Below are 22,099 nucleotides of genomic sequence, written 5' to 3'. Positions count from 1 at the left end.
CCACATAAACAGCCCATCGCCAGGTGGGTCACTTCTGTAATTAGTCAGGAGGACGATGGGACAGGGGAACTGGTTACAGGACATTTTGCCCGTACGGTTCCTGCTTCTCAGATAGTGAGGGATGGACCTCGGCTGAGCGGCCAGAAGGTGACATTAAGGACTTAGTAAATATGCATCTTATAAAGACAAAATGAAGACACCACCATGCAGGACTGCGTTTCTTTATAAAGAATAGCTGAGCGGAAACCAGCAGACGTCTGGGTCCAGCGCTCTGCGTAGTGTCACAGACGCTGTAATGCGCTCGGCTACACCGGGGCAGCTGCAGGACTCTCACCCAATCTCGCTGCTTCCAGCCACACAAACAATCTCATTTACTGCTCCGACCTTTCCCAGAGATTCACCACAGTCATTAGGAAAAGGGTCGGTCAGAACTTCAGTCTATGCCAACAAGCTGGAGCCAAGTACATTGCGACTGGGTGCTCTGGCACGGATGAGGTCAGATATGGTATCTCAGTCCTTCAGTGCCTCGTTACATAGGATGAAGGGCGCAATATAGTCTCCTGGTGCCTCTACATGATAATCCGGGGCTCCGGCACTGACTCGCAGATGCACTTGTGGGGTAAGACATTGGCGCCATTCAGGTAAAGTTCATCATTCACAATAACATCCTCCCCCAGAACGGTCACGTTCTCCATCCGCACCTAGGAAGGAAAAAGCAGATTTATAGATACATTACACCAAGAGTAACTCAGGGGTCTAATAATACAGACACTACATCCATTCATAGGGCCGTATTCACTACACCACACTAACTATAATACACACACAGCACACTAACTATAATATGTACACAGCACAGTAACTAGAATATGTACACAGCACAGTAACTATAATATGTACACAGCACAGTAACTATAATATGTACACAGCACAGTAACTATAATATGTACACAGCACAGTAACTATAATATGAACACAGCACACTAACTATAATATGTACACAGCACACTAACTATAATATGTACACAGCACAGTAACTATAATATGTACACAGCACACTCATACAGGGGAAGAGATCTCACTACACCACAGTAACTATAATATGTACACAGCACAGTAACTATAATATGTACACAGCACACTCATACAGGGGAAGAGATCTCACTACACCACACTAACTATAATATGTACACAGCACACTAACTATAATATGTACACAGCACACTCATACAGGGGAAGAGTCCTCACTACACCACAGTAACTATAATATGTACACAGCACACTAACTATAATATGTACACAGCACAGTAACTATAATATGTACACAGCACAGTAACTATAATATGTACACAGCACACTAACTATAATATGTACACAGCACACTAACTATAATATGTACACAGCACACTCATACAGGGGAAGAGTCCTCACTACACCACAGTAACTATAATATGTACACAGCACAGTAACTATAATATGTACACACCACAGTAACTATAATATGTACACAGCACACTAACTATAATATGTACACAGCACAGTAACTATAATATGTACACAGCACAGTAACTATAATATGTACACAGCACACTCATACAGGGGAAGAGTCCTCACTACACCACAGTAACTATAATATGTACACAGCACACTAACTATAATATGTACACAGCACACGAACTATAATATGTACACAGCACACTCATACAGGGGAAGAGACCTCACTACACCACACTAACTATAATATGTACACAGCACAGTAACTATAATATGTACACAGCACAGTAACTATAATATGTACACAGCACAGTAACTATAATATGTACACAGCACAGTAACTATAATATGTACACAGCACACTAACTATAATATGTACACAGCACACTCATACAGGGGAAGAGATCTCACTACACCACACTAACTATAATATGTACACAGCACAGTAACTATAATATGTACACAGCACAGTAACTATAATATGTACACAGCACAGTAACTATAATATGTACACAGCACACTCATACAGGGGAAGAGTCCTCACTACACCACAGTAACTATAATATGTACACAGCACAGTAACTATAATATGTACACAGCACACTAACTATAATATGTACACAGCACAGTAACTATAATATGTACACAGCACACTAACTATAATATGTACACAGCACACTCATACAGGGGAAGAGATCTCACTACACCACACTAACTATAATATGTACACAGCACAGTAACTATAATATGTACACAGCACACTAACTATAATATGTACACAGCACAGTAACTATAATATGTACACAGCACAGTAACTATAATATGTACACAGCACAGTAACTATAATATGTACACACCACAGTAACTATAATATGTACACAGCACAGTAACTATAATATGTACACAGCACAGTAACTATAATATGTACACAGCACACTAACTATAATATGTACACAGCACACTAACTATAATATGTACACAGCACACTCATACAGGGGAAGAGATCTCACTACACCACACTAACTATAATATGTACACAGCACACTCATACAGGGGAAGAGATCTCACTACACCACAGTAACTATAATATGTACACAGCACACTAACTATAATATGTACACAGCACACTCATACAGGGGAAGAGACCTCACTACACCACACTAACTATAATATGTACACAGCACACTCATACAGGGGAAGAGACCTCACTACACCACAGTAACTATAATATGTACACAGCACAGTAACTATAATATGTACACAGCACACTAACTATAATATGTACACAGCACAGTAACTATAATATGTACACAGCACAGTAACTATAATATGTACACAGCACAGTAACTATAATATGTACACACCACAGTAACTATAATATGTACACAGCACACTCATACAGGGGAAGAGACCTCACTACACCACAGTAACTATAATATGTACACAGCACACTAACTATAATATGTACACAGCACAGTAACTATAATATGTACACAGCACAGTAACTATAATATGTACACAGCACAGTAACTATAATATGTACACAGCACAGTAACTATAATATGTACACAGCACACTAACTATAATATGTACACAGCACAGTAACTATAATATGTACACAGCACAGTAACTATAATATGTACACAGCACAGTAACTATAATATGTACACACCACAGTAACTATAATATGTACACAGCACACTCATACAGGGGAAGAGACCTCACTACACCACAGTAACTATAATATGTACACAGCACACTAACTATAATATGTACACAGCACACTCATACAGGGGAAGAGACCTCACTACACCACACTAACTATAATATGTACACAGCACACTCATACAGGGGAAGAGATCTCACTACACCACAGTAACTATAATATGTACACAGCACACTAACTATAATATGTACACAGCACACTCATACAGGGGAAGAGACCTCACTACACCACACTAACTATAATATGTACACAGCACACTCATACAGGGGAAGAGACCTCACTACACCACAGTAACTATAATATGTACACAGCACACTAACTATAATATGTACACAGCACAGTAACTATAATATGTACACAGCACAGTAACTATAATATGTACACAGCACAGTAACTATAATATGTACACACCACAGTAACTATAATATGTACACAGCACACTCATACAGGGGAAGAGACCTCACTACACCACACTAACTATAATATGTACACAGCACACTAACTATAATATGTACACAGCACACTCATACAGGGGAAGAGATCTCACTACACCACAGTAACTATAATATGTACACAGCACACTAACTATAATATGTACACAGCACAGTAACTATAATATGTACACAGCACAGTAACTATAATATGTACACAGCACAGTAACTATAATATGTACACACCACAGTAACTATAATATGTACACAGCACACTCATACAGGGGAAGAGACCTCACTACACCACAGTAACTATAATATGTACACAGCACACTAACTATAATATGTACACAGCACACTCATACAGGGGAAGAGACCTCACTACACCACACTAACTATAATATGTACACAGCACACTCATACAGGGGAAGAGATCTCACTACACCACAGTAACTATAATATGTACACAGCACACTAACTATAATATGTACACAGCACACTCATACAGGGGAAGAGACCTCACTACACCACACTAACTATAATATGTACACAGCACACTCATACAGGGGAAGAGACCTCACTACACCACAGTAACTATAATATGTACACAGCACACTAACTATAATATGTACACAGCACAGTAACTATAATATGTACACAGCACAGTAACTATAATATGTACACAGCACAGTAACTATAATATGTACACACCACAGTAACTATAATATGTACACAGCACACTCATACAGGGGAAGAGACCTCACTACACCACACTAACTATAATATGTACACAGCACACTAACTATAATATGTACACAGCACACTCATACAGGGGAAGAGATCTCACTACACCACAGTAACTATAATATGTACACAGCACACTAACTATAATATGTACACAGCACAGTAACTATAATATGTACACACCACAGTAACTATAATATGTACACAGCACACTCATACAGGGGAAGAGACCTCACTACACCACACTAACTATAATATGTACACAGCACACTAACTATAATATGTACACAGCACACTCATACAGGGGAAGAGACCTCACTACACCACACTAACTATAATATGTACACAGCACACTCATACAGGGGAAGAGACCTCACTACACCACAGTAACTATAATATGTACACAGCACACTAACTATAATATGTACACAGCACAGTAACTATAATATGTACACAGCACAGTAACTATAATATGTACACAGCACACTAACTATAATATGTACACAGCACACTCATACAGGGGAAGAGATCTCACTACACCACACTAACTATAATATGTACACAGCACACTAACTATAATATGTACACAGCACACTCATACAGGGGAAGAGTCCTCACTACACCACAGTAACTATAATATGTACACAGCACACTAACTATAATATGTACATAGCACAGTAACTATAATATGTACACAGCACAGTAACTATAATATGTACACAGCACACTCATACAGGGGAAGAGTCCTCACTACACCACAGTAACTATAATATGGACACAGCACACTAACTATAATATGTACACAGCACAGTAACTATAATATGTACACAGCACAGTAACTATAATATGTACACAGCACACTAACTATAATATGTACACAGCACACTAACTATAATATGAACACAGCACACTAACTATAATATGTACACAGCACACTCATACAGGGGAAGAGTCCTCACTACACCACAGTAACTATAATATGTACACAGCACACTAACTATAATATGTACACAGCACACTCATACAGGGGAAGAGATCTCACTACACCACAGTAACTATAATATGTACACAGCACACTAACTATAATATGTACACAGCACACTCATACAGGGGAAGAGTCCTCACTACACCACAGTAACTATAATATGTACACAGCACACTAACTATAATATGTACACAGCACAGTAACTATAATATGTACACAGCACAGTAACTATAATATGTACACAGCACAGTAACTATAATATGTACACACCACAGTAACTATAATATGTACACAGCACAGTAACTATAATATGTACACAGCACAGTAACTATAATATGTACACAGCACACTAACTATAATATGTACACAGCACACTCATACAGGGGAAGAGACCTCACTACACCACACTAACTATAATATGTACACAGCACAGTAACTATAATATGTACACAGCACACTCATACAGGGGAAGAGATCTCACTACACCACAGTAACTATAATATGTACACAGCACAGTAACTATAATATGTACACAGCACACTCATACAGGGGAAGAGATCTCACTACACCACAGTAACTATAATATGTACACAGCACACTAACTATAATATGTACACAGCACACTCATACAGGGGAAGAGACCTCACTACACCACACTAACTATAATATGTACACAGCACACTCATACAGGGGAAGAGACCTCACTACACCACAGTAACTATAATATGTACACAGCACACTAACTATAATATGTACACAGCACAGTAACTATAATATGTACACAGCACAGTAACTATAATATGTACACAGCACAGTAACTATAATATGTACACACCACAGTAACTATAATATGTACACAGCACACTCATACAGGGGAAGAGACCTCACTACACCACACTAACTATAATATGTACACAGCACACTAACTATAATATGTACACAGCACACTCATACAGGGGAAGAGATCTCACTACACCACAGTAACTATAATATGTACACAGCACACTAACTATAATATGTACACAGCACAGTAACTATAATATGTACACAGCACAGTAACTATAATATGTACACAGCACAGTAACTATAATATGTACACACCACAGTAACTATAATATGTACACAGCACACTCATACAGGGGAAGAGACCTCACTACACCACAGTAACTATAATATGTACACAGCACACTAACTATAATATGTACACAGCACACTCATACAGGGGAAGAGACCTCACTACACCACACTAACTATAATATGTACACAGCACACTCATACAGGGGAAGAGATCTCACTACACCACAGTAACTATAATATGTACACAGCACACTAACTATAATATGTACACAGCACACTCATACAGGGGAAGAGACCTCACTACACCACAGTAACTATAATATGTACACAGCACACTAACTATAATATGTACACAGCACAGTAACTATAATATGTACACAGCACAGTAACTATAATATGTACACAGCACAGTAACTATAATATGTACACACCACAGTAACTATAATATGTACACAGCACACTCATACAGGGGAAGAGACCTCACTACACCACAGTAACTATAATATGTACACAGCACACTAACTATAATATGTACACAGCACAGTAACTATAATATGTACACAGCACAGTAACTATAATATGTACACAGCACAGTAACTATAATATGTACACAGCACAGTAACTATAATATGTACACAGCACACTAACTATAATATGTACACAGCACACTAACTATAATATGTACACAGCACAGTAACTATAATATGTACACAGCACAGTAACTATAATATGTACACAGCACAGTAACTATAATATGTACACAGCACAGTAACTATAATATGTACACAGCACAGTAACTATAATATGTACACACCACAGTAACTATAATATGTACACAGCACACTCATACAGGGGAAGAGACCTCACTACACCACAGTAACTATAATATGTACACAGCACACTAACTATAATATGTACACAGCACACTCATACAGGGGAAGAGACCTCACTACACCACACTAACTATAATATGTACACAGCACACTCATACAGGGGAAGAGATCTCACTACACCACAGTAACTATAATATGTACACAGCACACTAACTATAATATGTACACAGCACACTCATACAGGGGAAGAGACCTCACTACACCACACTAACTATAATATGTACACAGCACACTCATACAGGGGAAGAGACCTCACTACACCACAGTAACTATAATATGTACACAGCACACTAACTATAATATGTACACAGCACAGTAACTATAATATGTACACAGCACAGTAACTATAATATGTACACAGCACAGTAACTATAATATGTACACACCACAGTAACTATAATATGTACACAGCACACTCATACAGGGGAAGAGACCTCACTACACCACACTAACTATAATATGTACACAGCACACTAACTATAATATGTACACAGCACACTCATACAGGGGAAGAGATCTCACTACACCACAGTAACTATAATATGTACACAGCACAGTAACTATAATATGTACACAGCACAGTAACTATAATATGTACACAGCACAGTAACTATAATATGTACACAGCACAGTAACTATAATATGTACACACCACAGTAACTATAATATGTACACAGCACACTCATACAAGGGAAGAGACCTCACTACACCACAGTAACTATAATATGTACACAGCACACTAACTATAATATGTACACAGCACACTCATACAGGGGAAGAGACCTCACTACACCACACTAACTATAATATGTACACAGCACACTCATACAGGGGAAGAGATCTCACTACACCACAGTAACTATAATATGTACACAGCACACTAACTATAATATGTACACAGCACACTCATACAGGGGAAGAGACCTCACTACACCACACTAACTATAATATGTACACAGCACACTCATACAGGGGAAGAGACCTCACTACACCACAGTAACTATAATATGTACACAGCACACTAACTATAATATGTACACAGCACAGTAACTATAATATGTACACAGCACAGTAACTATAATATGTACACAGCACAGTAACTATAATATGTACACACCACAGTAACTATAATATGTACACAGCACACTCATACAGGGGAAGAGACCTCACTACACCACACTAACTATAATATGTACACAGCACACTAACTATAATATGTACACAGCACACTCATACAGGGGAAGAGATCTCACTACACCACAGTAACTATAATATGTACACAGCACAGTAACTATAATATGTACACACCACAGTAACTATAATATGTACACAGCACACTCATACAGGGGAAGAGACCTCACTACACCACACTAACTATAATATGTACACAGCACACTAACTATAATATGTACACAGCACAGTAACTATAATATGTACACAGCACAGTAACTATAATATGTACACAGCACACTAACTATAATATGTACACAGCACACTCATACAGGGGAAGAGATCTCACTACACCACAGTAACTATAATATGTACACAGCACAGTAACTATAATATGTACACAGCACACTCATACAGGGGAAGAGTCCTCACTACACCACACTAACTATAATATGTACACAGCACACTAACTATAATATGTACACAGCACACTCATACAGGGGAAGAGACCTCACTACACCACAGTAACTATAATATGTACACAGCACACTCATACAGGGGAAGAGACCTCACTACACCACAGTAACTATAATATGTACACAGCACACTAACTATAATATGTACACAGCACACTCATACAGGGGAAGAGATCTCACTACACCACAGTAACTATAATATGTACACAGCACAGTAACTATAATATGTACACAGCACACTCATACAGGGGAAGAGACCTCACTACACCACACTAACTATAATATGTACACAGCACACTCATACAGGGGAAGAGACCTCACTACACCACACTAACTATAATATGTACACAGCACACTCATACAGGGGAAGAGACCTCACTACACCACACTAACTATAATATGTACACAGCACAGTAACTATAATATGTACACAGCACACTAACTATAATATGTACACAGCACACTAACTATAATATGTACACAGCACACTCATACAGGGGAAGAGATCTCACTACACCACAGTAACTATAATATGTACACAGCACACTAACTATAATATGTACACAGCACACTCATACAGGGGAAGAGATCTTACTACACCACAGTAACTATAATATGTACACAGCACAGTAACTATAATATGTACACAGCACACTAACTATAATATGTACACAGCACACTCATACAGGGGAAGAGATCTCACTACACCACAGTAACTATAATATGTACACAGCACACTAACTATAATATGTACACAGCACACTCATACAGGGGAAGAGATCTTACTACACCACAGTAACTATAATATGTACACAGCACAGTAACTATAATATGTACACAGCACACTCATACAGGGGAAGAGATCTCACTACACCACAGTAACTATAATATGTACACAGCACAGTAACTATAATATGTACACAGCACACTAACTATAATATGTACACAGCACACTCATACAGGGGAAGAGATCTCACTACACCACAGTAACTATAATATGTACACAGCACACTCATACAGGGGAAGAGACCTCACTACACCACAGTAACTATAATATGTACACAGCACACTAACTATAATATGTACACAGCACACTCATACAGGGGAAGAGATCTCACTACACCACAGTAACTATAATATGTACACAGCACACTCATACAGGGGAAGAGACCTCACTACACCACACTAACTATAATATGTACACAGCACAGTAACTATAATATGTACACAGCACACTCATACAGGGGAAGAGACCTCACTACACCACAGTAACTATAATATGTACACAGCACACTAACTATAATATGTACACAGCACACTAACTATAATATGTACACAGCACACTCATACAGGGGAAGAGACCTCACTACACCACAGTAACTATAATATGTACACAGCACACTCATACAGGGGAAGAGACCTCACTACACCACAGTAACTATAATATGTACACAGCACACTAACTATAATATGTACACAGCACACTCATACAGGGGAAGAGTCCTCACTACACCACAGTAACTATAATATGTACACAGCACACTCATACAGGGGAAGAGATCTCACTACACCACAGTAACTATAATATGTACACAGCACAGTAACTATAATATGTACACAGCACAGTAACTATAATATGTACACAGCACACTCATACAGGGGAAGAGATCTCACTACACCACAGTAACTATAATATGTACACAGCACAGTAACTATAATATGTACACAGCACAGTAACTATAATATGTACACAGCACACTCATACAGGGGAAGAGACCTCACTACACCACAGTAACTATAATATGTACACAGCACACTAACTATAATATGTACACAGCACACTCATACAGGGGAAGAGACCTCACTACACCACAGTAACTATAATATGTACACAGCACACTCATACAGGGGAAGAGACCTCACTACACCACACTAACTATAATATGTACACAGCACAGTAACTATAATATGTACACAGCACACTCATACAGGGGAAGAGACCTCACTACACCACAGTAACTATAATATGTACACAGCACACTAACTATAATATGTACACAGCACACTCATACAGGGGAAGAGTCCTCACTACACCACAGTAACTATAATATGTACACAGCACACTCATACAGGGGAAGAGATCTCACTACACCACAGTAACTATAATATGTACACAGCACAGTAACTATAATATGTACACAGCACAGTAACTATAATATGTACACAGCACACTCATACAGGGGAAGAGATCTCACTACACCACAGTAACTATAATATGTACACAGCACAGTAACTATAATATGTACACAGCACAGTAACTATAATATGTACACAGCACACTCATACAGGGGAAGAGATCTCACTACACCACAGTAACTATAATATGTACACAGCACACTAACTATAATATGTACACAGCACACTCATACAGGGGAAGAGTCCTCACTACACCACACTAACTATAATATGTACACAGCACACTAACTATAATATGTACACAGCACACTAACTATAATATGTACACAGCACACTCATACAGGGGAAGAGACCTCACTACACCACACTAACTATAATATGTACACAGCACACTAACTATAATATGTACACAGCACACTCATACAGGGGAAGAGATCTCACTACACCACACTAACTATAATATGTACACAGCACACTAACTATAATATGTACACAGCACACTAACTATAATATGTACACAGCACACTAACTATAATATGTGCACAGCACACTCATACAGGGGAAGAGATCTCACTACACCACAGTAACTATAATATGTACACAGCACACTAACTATAATATGTAAACAGCACACTAACTATAATATGTACACAGCACACTAACTATAATATGTACACAGCACACTAACTATAATATGTACACAGCACAGTAACTATAATATGTACACAGCACAGTAACTATAATATGTACACAGCACAGTAACTATAATATGTACACAGCACACTAACTATAATATGTACACAGCACACTCATACAGGGGAAGAGACCTCACTACACCACAGTAACTATAATATGTACACAGCACACTCATACAGGGGAAGAGATCTCACTACACCACAGTAACTATAATATGTACACAGCACACTCATACAGGGGAAGAGACCTCACTACATCACAGTAACTATAATATGTACACAGCACAGTAACTATAATATGTACACAGCACACTCATACAGGGGAAGAGACCTCACTACATCACAGTAACTATAATATGTACACAGCACACTCATACAGGGGAAGAGACCTCACTACACCACACTAACTATAATATGTACACAGCACACTAACTATAATATGTACACAGCACACTCATACAGGGGAAGAGATCTCACTACACCACAGTAACTATAATATGTACACAGCACACTAACTATAATATATACACAGCACACTCATACAGGGGAAGAGTCCTCACTACACCACACTAACTATAATATGTACACAGCACAGTAACTATAATATGTACACAGCACACTCATACAGGGGAAGAGATCTCACTACATCACAGTAACTATAATATGTACACAGCACACTAACTATAATATGTACACAGCACACTCATACAGGGGGAGAGATCTCACTACACCACAGTAACTATAATATGTACACAGCACACTAACTATAATATGTACACAGCACACTCATACAGGGGAAGAGTCCTCACTACACCACACTAACTATAATATGTACACAGCACAGTAACTATAATATGTACACAGCACACTCATACAGGGGAAGAGATCTCACTACACCACAGTAACTATAATATGTCCACAGCACACTAACTATAATATGTACACAGCACACTAACTATAATATGTACACAGCACACTCATACAGGGGAAGAGACCTCACTACACCACACTAACTATAATATGTACACAGCACACTCATACAGGGGAAGAGTCCTCACTACACCACAGTAACTATAATATGTACACAGCACACTAACTATAATATGTACACAGCACAGTAACTATAATATGTACACAGCACACTCATACAGGGGAAGAGTCCTCACTACACCACACTAACTATAATATGTACACAGCACACTCATACAGGGGAAGAGACCTCACTACACCACAGTAACTATAATATGTACACAGCACAGTAACTATAATATGTACACAGCACACTCATACAGGGGAAGAGACCTCACTACACCACAGTAACTATAATATGTACACAGCACACTCATACAGGGGAAGAGACCTCACTACACCACACTAACTATAATATGTACACAGCACAGTAACTATAATATGTACACAGCACACTCATACAGGGGAAGAGACCTCACTACACCACAGTAACTATAATATGTACACAGCACACTAACTATAATATGTACACAGCACACTCATACAGGGGAAGAGTCCTCACTACACCACAGTAACTATAATATGTACACAGCACACTCATACAGGGGAAGAGATCTCACTACACCACAGTAACTATAATATGTACACAGCACACTAACTATAATATGTACACAGCACACTAACTATAATATGTACACAGCACACTCATACAGGGGAAGAGATCTCACTACACCACAGTAACTATAATATGTACACAGCACAGTAACTATAATATGTACACAGCACACTCATACAGGGGAAGAGATCTCACTACACCACAGTAACTATAATATGTACACAGCACACTAACTATAATATGTACACAGCACACTCATACAGGGGAAGAGATCTCACTACACCACAGTAACTATAATATGTACACAGCACAGTAACTATAATATGTACACAGCACACTAACTATAATATGTACACAGCACACTAACTATAATATGTACACAGCACACTAACTATAATATGTACACAGCACACTAACTATAATATGTACACAGCACACTCATACAGGGGAAGAGTCCTCACTACACCACAGTAACTATAATATGTACACAGCACACTAACTATAATATGTACACAGCACAGTAACTATAATATGTACACAGCACACTCATACAGGGGAAGAGACCTCACTACACCACAGTAACTATAATATGTACACAGCACACTAACTATAATATGTACACAGCACAGTAACTATAATATGTACACAGCACAGTAACTATAATATGTACACAGCACAGTAACTATAATATGTACACACCACAGTAACTATAATATGTACACAGCACACTCATACAGGGGAAGAGACCTCACTACACCACACTAACTATAATATGTACACAGCACACTAACTATAATATGTACACAGCACACTCATACAGGGGAAGAGATCTCACTACACCACAGTAACTATAATATGTACACAGCACACTAACTATAATATGTACACAGCACACTCATACAGGGGAAGAGACCTCACTACACCACACTAACTATAATATGTACACAGCACACTAACTATAATATGTACACAGCACACTCATACAGGGGAAGAGATCTCACTACACCACAGTAACTATAATATGTACACAGCACACTAACTATAATATGTACACAGCACACTCATACAGGGGAAGAGACCTCACTACACCACAGTAACTATAATATGTACACAGCACACTAACTATAATATGTACACAGCACACTCATACAGGGGAAGAGATCTCACTACACCACAGTAACTATAATATGTACACAGCACAGTAACTATAATATGTACACAGCACACTCATACAGGGGAAGAGTCCTCACTACACCACACTAACTATAATATGTACACAGCACACTAACTATAATATGTACACAGCACACTCATACAGGGGAAGAGACCTCACTACACCACAGTAACTATAATATGTACACAGCACACTCATACAGGGGAAGAGACCTCACTACACCACAGTAACTATAATATGTACACAGCACACTAACTATAATATGTACACAGCACACTCATACAGGGGAAGAGATCTCACTACACCACAGTAACTATAATATGTACACAGCACAGTAACTATAATATGTACACAGCACACTCATACAGGGGAAGAGACCTCACTACACCACACTAACTATAATATGTACACAGCACACTCATACAGGGGAGGAGACCTCACTACACCACACTAACTATAATATGTACACAGCACACTCATACAGGGGAAGAGACCTCACTACACCACACTAACTATAATATGTACACAGCACACTCATACAGGGGAAGAGATCTCACTACACCACAGTAACTATAATATGTACACAGCACACTAACTATAATATGTACACAGCACACTCATACAGGGGAAGAGATCTTACTACACCACAGTAACTATAATATGTACACAGCACAGTAACTATAATATGTACACAGCACACTAACTATAATATGTACACAGCACACTCATACAGGGGAAGAGATCTCACTACACCACAGTAACTATAATATGTACACAGCACAGTAACTATAATATGTACACAGCACACTAACTATAATATGTACACAGCACACTCATACAGGGGAAGAGATCTCACTACACCACAGTAACTATAATATGTACACAGCACACTCATACAGGGGAAGAGACCTCACTACACCACAGTAACTATAATATGTACACAGCACACTAACTATAATATGTACACAGCACACTCATACAGGGGAAGAGATCTCACTACACCACAGTAACTATAATATGTACACAGCACACTCATACAGGGGAAGAGACCTCACTACACCACAGTAACTATAATATGTACACAGCACACTAACTATAATATGTACACAGCACACTCATACAGGGGAAGAGACCTCACTACACCACAGTAACTATAATATGTACACAGCACACTCATACAGGGGAAGAGACCTCACTACACCACACTAACTATAATATGTACACAGCACAGTAACTATAATATGTACACAGCACACTCATACAGGGGAAGAGACCTCACTACACCACAGTAACTATAATATGTACACAGCACACTAACTATAATATGTACACAGCACACTCATACAGGGGAAGAGTCCTCACTACACCACAGTAACTATAATATGTACACAGCACAGTAACTATAATATGTACACAGCACACTCATACAGGGGAAGAGACCTCACTACACCACAGTAACTATAATATGTACACAGCACACTAACTATAATATGTACACAGCACACTCATACAGGGGAAGAGATCTCACTACACCACAGTAACTATAATATGTACACAGCACAGTAACTATAATATGTACACAGCACAGTAACTATAATATGTACACAGCACACTCATACAGGGGAAGAGATCTCACTACACCACAGTAACTATAATATGTACACAGCACAGTAACTATAATATGTACACAGCACAGTAACTATAATATGTACACAGCACACTCATACAGGGGAAGAGATCTCACTACACCACAGTAACTATAATATGTACACAGCACACTCATACAGGGGAAGAGACCTCACTACACCACAGTAACTATAATATGTACACAGCACACTAACTATAATATGTACACAGCACACTCATACAGGGGAAGAGATCTCACTACACCACAGTAACTATAATATGTACACAGCACACTCATACAGGGGAAGAGACCTCACTACACCACACTAACTATAATATGTACACAGCACAGTAACTATAATATGTACACAGCACACTCATACAGGGGAAGAGACCTCACTACACCACAGTAACTATAATATGTACACAGCACACTAACTATAATATGTACACAGCACACTCATACAGGGGAAGAGACCTCACTACACCACAGTAACTATAATATGTACACAGCACACTCATACAGGGGAAGAGACCTCACTACACCACACTAACTATAATATGTACACAGCACACTAACTATAATATGTACACAGCACACTCATACAGGGGAAGAGACCTCACTACACCACAGTAACTATAATATGTACACAGCACACTAACTATAATATGTACACAGCACACTCATACAGGGGAAGAGATCTCACTACACCACAGTAACTATAATATGTACACAGCACACTAACTATAATATGTACACAGCACACTAACTATAATATGTACACAGCACACTAACTATAATATGTACACAGCACACTCATACAGGGGAAGAGATCTCACTACACCACAGTAACTATAATATGTACACAGCACACTCATACAGGGGAAGAGACCTCACTACACCACACTAACTATAATATGTACACAGCACAGTAACTATAATATGTACACAGCACACTCATACAGGGGAAGAGACCTCACTACACCACAGTAACTATAATATGTACACAGCACACTAACTATAATATGTACACAGCACACTCATACAGGGGAAGAGTCCTCACTACACCACAGTAACTATAATATGTACACAGCACACTCATACAGGGGAAGAGATCTCACTACACCACAGTAACTATAATATGTACACAGCACAGTAACTATAATATGTACACAGCACAGTAACTATAATATGTACACAGCACACTCATACAGGGGAAGAGATCTCACTACACCACAGTAACTATAATATGTACACAGCACACTCATACAGGGGAAGAGACCTCACTACACCACAGTAACTATAATATGTACACAGCACACTAACTATAATATGTACACAGCACACTCATACAGGGGAAGAGATCTCACTACACCACAGTAACTATAATATGTACACAGCACACTCATACAGGGGAAGAGACCTCACTACACCACACTAACTATAATATGTACACAGCACAGTAACTATAATATGTACACAGCACAGTAACTATAATATGTACACAGCACACTCATACAGGGGAAGAGACCTCACTACACCACAGTAACTATAATATGTACACAGCACACTAACTATAATATGTACACAGCACACTCATACAGGGGAAGAGACCTCACTACACCACAGTAACTATAATATGTACACAGCACACTCATACAGGGGAAGAGACCTCACTACACCACACTAACTATAATATGTACACAGCACAGTAACTATAATATGTACACAGCACACTCATACAGGGGAAGAGACCTCACTACACCACAGTAACTATAATATGTACACAGCACACTAACTATAATATGTACACAGCACACTCATACAGGGGAAGAGTCCTCACTACACCACAGTAACTATAATATGTACACAGCACACTCATACAGGGGAAGAGATCTCACTACACCACAGTAACTATAATATGTACACAGCACAGTAACTATAATATGTACACAGCACACTCATACAGGGGAAGAGATCTCACTACACCACAGTAACTATAATATGTACACAGCACAGTAACTATAATATGTACACAGCACAGTAACTATAATATGTACACAGCACACTCATACAGGGGAAGAGATCTCACTACACCACAGTAACTATAATATGTACACAGCACACTAACTATAATATGTACACAGCACACTCATACAGGGGAAGATACCTCACTACACCACACTAACTATAATATGTACACAGCACACTAACTATAATATGTACACAGCACACTCATACAGGGGAAGAGATCTCACTACACCACACTAACTATAATATGTACACAGCACACTAACTATAATATGTACACAGCACACTAACTATAATATGTACACAGCACACTAACTATAATATGTACACAGCACACTCATACAGGGGAAGAGATCTCACTACACCACAGTAACTATAATATGTACACAGCACACTAACTATAATATGTAAACAGCACACTAACTATAATATGTACACAGCACACTAACTATAATATGTACACAGCACACTAACTATAATATGTACACAGCACAGTAACTATAATATGTACACAGCACAGTAACTATAATATGTACACAGCACACTAACTATAATATGTACACAGCACACTAACTATAATATGTACACAGCACACTAACTATAATATGTACACAGCACACTCATACAGGGGAAGAGACCTCACTACACCACAGTAACTATAATATGTACACAGCACACTCATACAGGGGAAGAGATCTCACTACACCACAGTAACTATAATATGTACACAGCACACTCATACAGGGGAAGAGACCTCACTACATCACAGTAACTATAATATGTACACAGCACAGTAACTATAATATGTACACAGCACACTCATACAGGGGAAGAGACCTCACTACATCACAGTAACTATAATATGTACACAGCACACTCATACAGGGGAAGAGACCTCACTACACCACACTAACTATAATATGTACACAGCACACTAACTATAATATGTACACAGCACACTCATACAGGGGAAGAGATCTCACTACACCACAGTAACTATAATATGTACACAGCACACTAACTATAATATGTACACAGCACACTCATACAGGGGAAGAGTCCTCACTACACCACACTAACTATAATATGTACACAGCACAGTAACTATAATATGTACACAGCACACTCATACAGGGGAAGAGATCTCACTACATCACAGTAACTATAATATGTACACAGCACACTAACTATAATATGTACACAGCACACTCATACAGGGGAAGAGATCTCACTACACCACAGTAACTATAATATGTACACAGCACACTAACTATAATATGTACACAGCACACTCATACAGGGGAAGAGTCCTCACTACACCACACTAACTATAATATGTACACAGCACAGTAACTATAATATGTACACAGCACACTCATACAGGGGAAGAGATCTCACTACACCACAGTAACTATAATATGTACACAGCACACTAACTATAATATGTACACAGCACACTAACTATAATATGTACACAGCACACTCATACAGGGGAAGAGACCTCACTACACCACACTAACTATAATATGTACACAGCACACTCATACAGGGGAAGAGTCCTCACTACACCACAGTAACTATAATATGTACACAGCACACTAACTATAATATGTACACAGCACAGTAACTATAATATGTACACAGCACACTCATACAGGGGAAGAGTCCTCACTACACCACACTAACTATAATATGTACACAGCACACTCATACAGGGGAAGAGACCTCACTACACCACAGTAACTATAATATGTACACAGCACAGTAACTATAATATGTACACAGCACACTCATACAGGGGAAGAGACCTCACTACACCACAGTAACTATAATATGTACACAGCACACTCATACAGGGGAAGAGACCTCACTACACCACACTAACTATAATATGTACACAGCACAGTAACTATAATATGTACACAGCACACTCATACAGGGGAAGAGACCTCACTACACCACAGTAACTATAATATGTACACAGCACACTAACTATAATATGTACACAGCACACTCATACAGGGGAAGAGTCCTCACTACACCACAGTAACTATAATATGTACACAGCACACTAACTATAATATGTACACAGCACACTAACTATAATATGTACACAGCACACTAACTATAATATGTACACAGCACACTCATACAGGGGAAGAGATCTCACTACACCACAGTAACTATAATATGTACACAGCACAGTAACTATAATATGTACACAGCACACTCATACAGGGGAAGAGATCTCACTACACCACAGTAACTATAATATGTACACAGCACACTAACTATAATATGTACACAGCACACTCATACAGGGGAAGAGATCTCACTACACCACAGTAACTATAATATGTACACAGCACAGTAACTATAATATGTACACAGCACACTAACTATAATATGTACACAGCACACTAACTATAATATGTACACAGCACACTAACTATAATATGTACACAGCACACTCATACAGGGGAAGAGTCCTCACTACACCACACTAACTATAATATGTACACAGCACACTCATACAGGGGAAGAGACCTCACTACACCACAGTAACTATAATATGTACACAGCACACTAACTATAATATGTACACAGCACAGTAACTATAATATGTACACAGCACAGTAACTATAATATGTACACAGCACAGTAACTATAATATGTACACACCACAGTAACTATAATATGTACACAGCACACTCATACAGGGGAAGAGACCTCACTACACCACACTAACTATAATATGTACACAGCACACTAACTATAATATGTACACAGCACACTCATACAGGGGAAGAGATCTCACTACACCACAGTAACTATAATATGTACACAGCACACTAACTATAATATGTACACAGCACACTCATACAGGGGAGGAGACCTCACTACACCACACTAACTATAATATGTACACAGCACACTCATACAGGGGAGGAGACCTCACTACACCACACTAACTATAATATGTACACAGCACACTCATACAGGGGAAGAGACCTCACTACACCACACTAACTATAATATGTACACAGCACACTCATACAGGGGAAGAGATCTCACTACACCACAGTAACTATAATATGTACACAGCACACTAACTATAATATGTACACAGCACACTCATACAGGGGAAGAGATCTTACTACACCACAGTAACTGTAATATGTACACAGCACAGTAACTATAATATGTACACAGCACACTAACTATAATATGTACACAGCACACTAACTATAATATGTACACAGCACACTCATACAGGGGAAGAGATCTCACTACACCACAGTAACTATAATATGTACACAGCACACTAACTATAATATGTACACAGCACACTCATACAGGGGAAGAGTCCTCACTACACCACACTAACTATAATATGTACACAGCACACTAACTATAATATGTACACAGCACACTAACTATAATATGTACACAGCACACTCATACAGGGGAAGAGACCTCACTACACCACACTAACTATAATATGTACACAGCACAGTAACTATAATATGTACACAGCACACTCATACAGGGGAAGAGATCTCACTACACCACAGTAACTATAATATGTACACAGCACAGTAACTATAATATGTACACAGCACACTCATACAGGGGAAGAGTCCTCACTACACCACACTAACTATAATATGTACACAGCACACTAACTATAATATGTACACAGCACACTCATACAGGGGAAGAGACCTCACTACACCACAGTAACTATAATATGTACACAGCACACTCATACAGGGGAAGAGACCTCACTACACC

The 22,099-nt window shown here is 38.6% G+C and overlaps 1 protein-coding gene across 2 annotated transcripts in view; it reads right to left on the bottom strand.

Annotated features, from left to right (window-relative positions):
• Positions 1 to 205: 205 nt before the first annotated feature.
• The window catches only part of GMPPB (GDP-mannose pyrophosphorylase B), a 90,535-nt gene continuing 68,641 nt past the window's right edge, over positions 206 to 22,099 (bottom strand). For both annotated transcript variants that reach the window (XM_088466219.1, XM_088466218.1), the window contains one exon: positions 206 to 701. In XM_088466219.1, the coding sequence (XP_088322345.1) occupies positions 570 to 701 (132 nt within the window). In that variant the 3' untranslated portion in view covers positions 206 to 569. The remainder of the gene's footprint in view (positions 702 to 22,099) is intronic.

The sequence above is a fragment of the Taudactylus pleione genome, unplaced genomic scaffold, assembly GCF_031769625.1.
Source record: "Taudactylus pleione unplaced genomic scaffold, aTauple2 ptg002674l, whole genome shotgun sequence".
NCBI lineage: Eukaryota > Metazoa > Chordata > Amphibia > Anura > Myobatrachidae > Taudactylus > Taudactylus pleione.
This window is presented reverse-complemented; position numbering and strand designations above follow the sequence as displayed.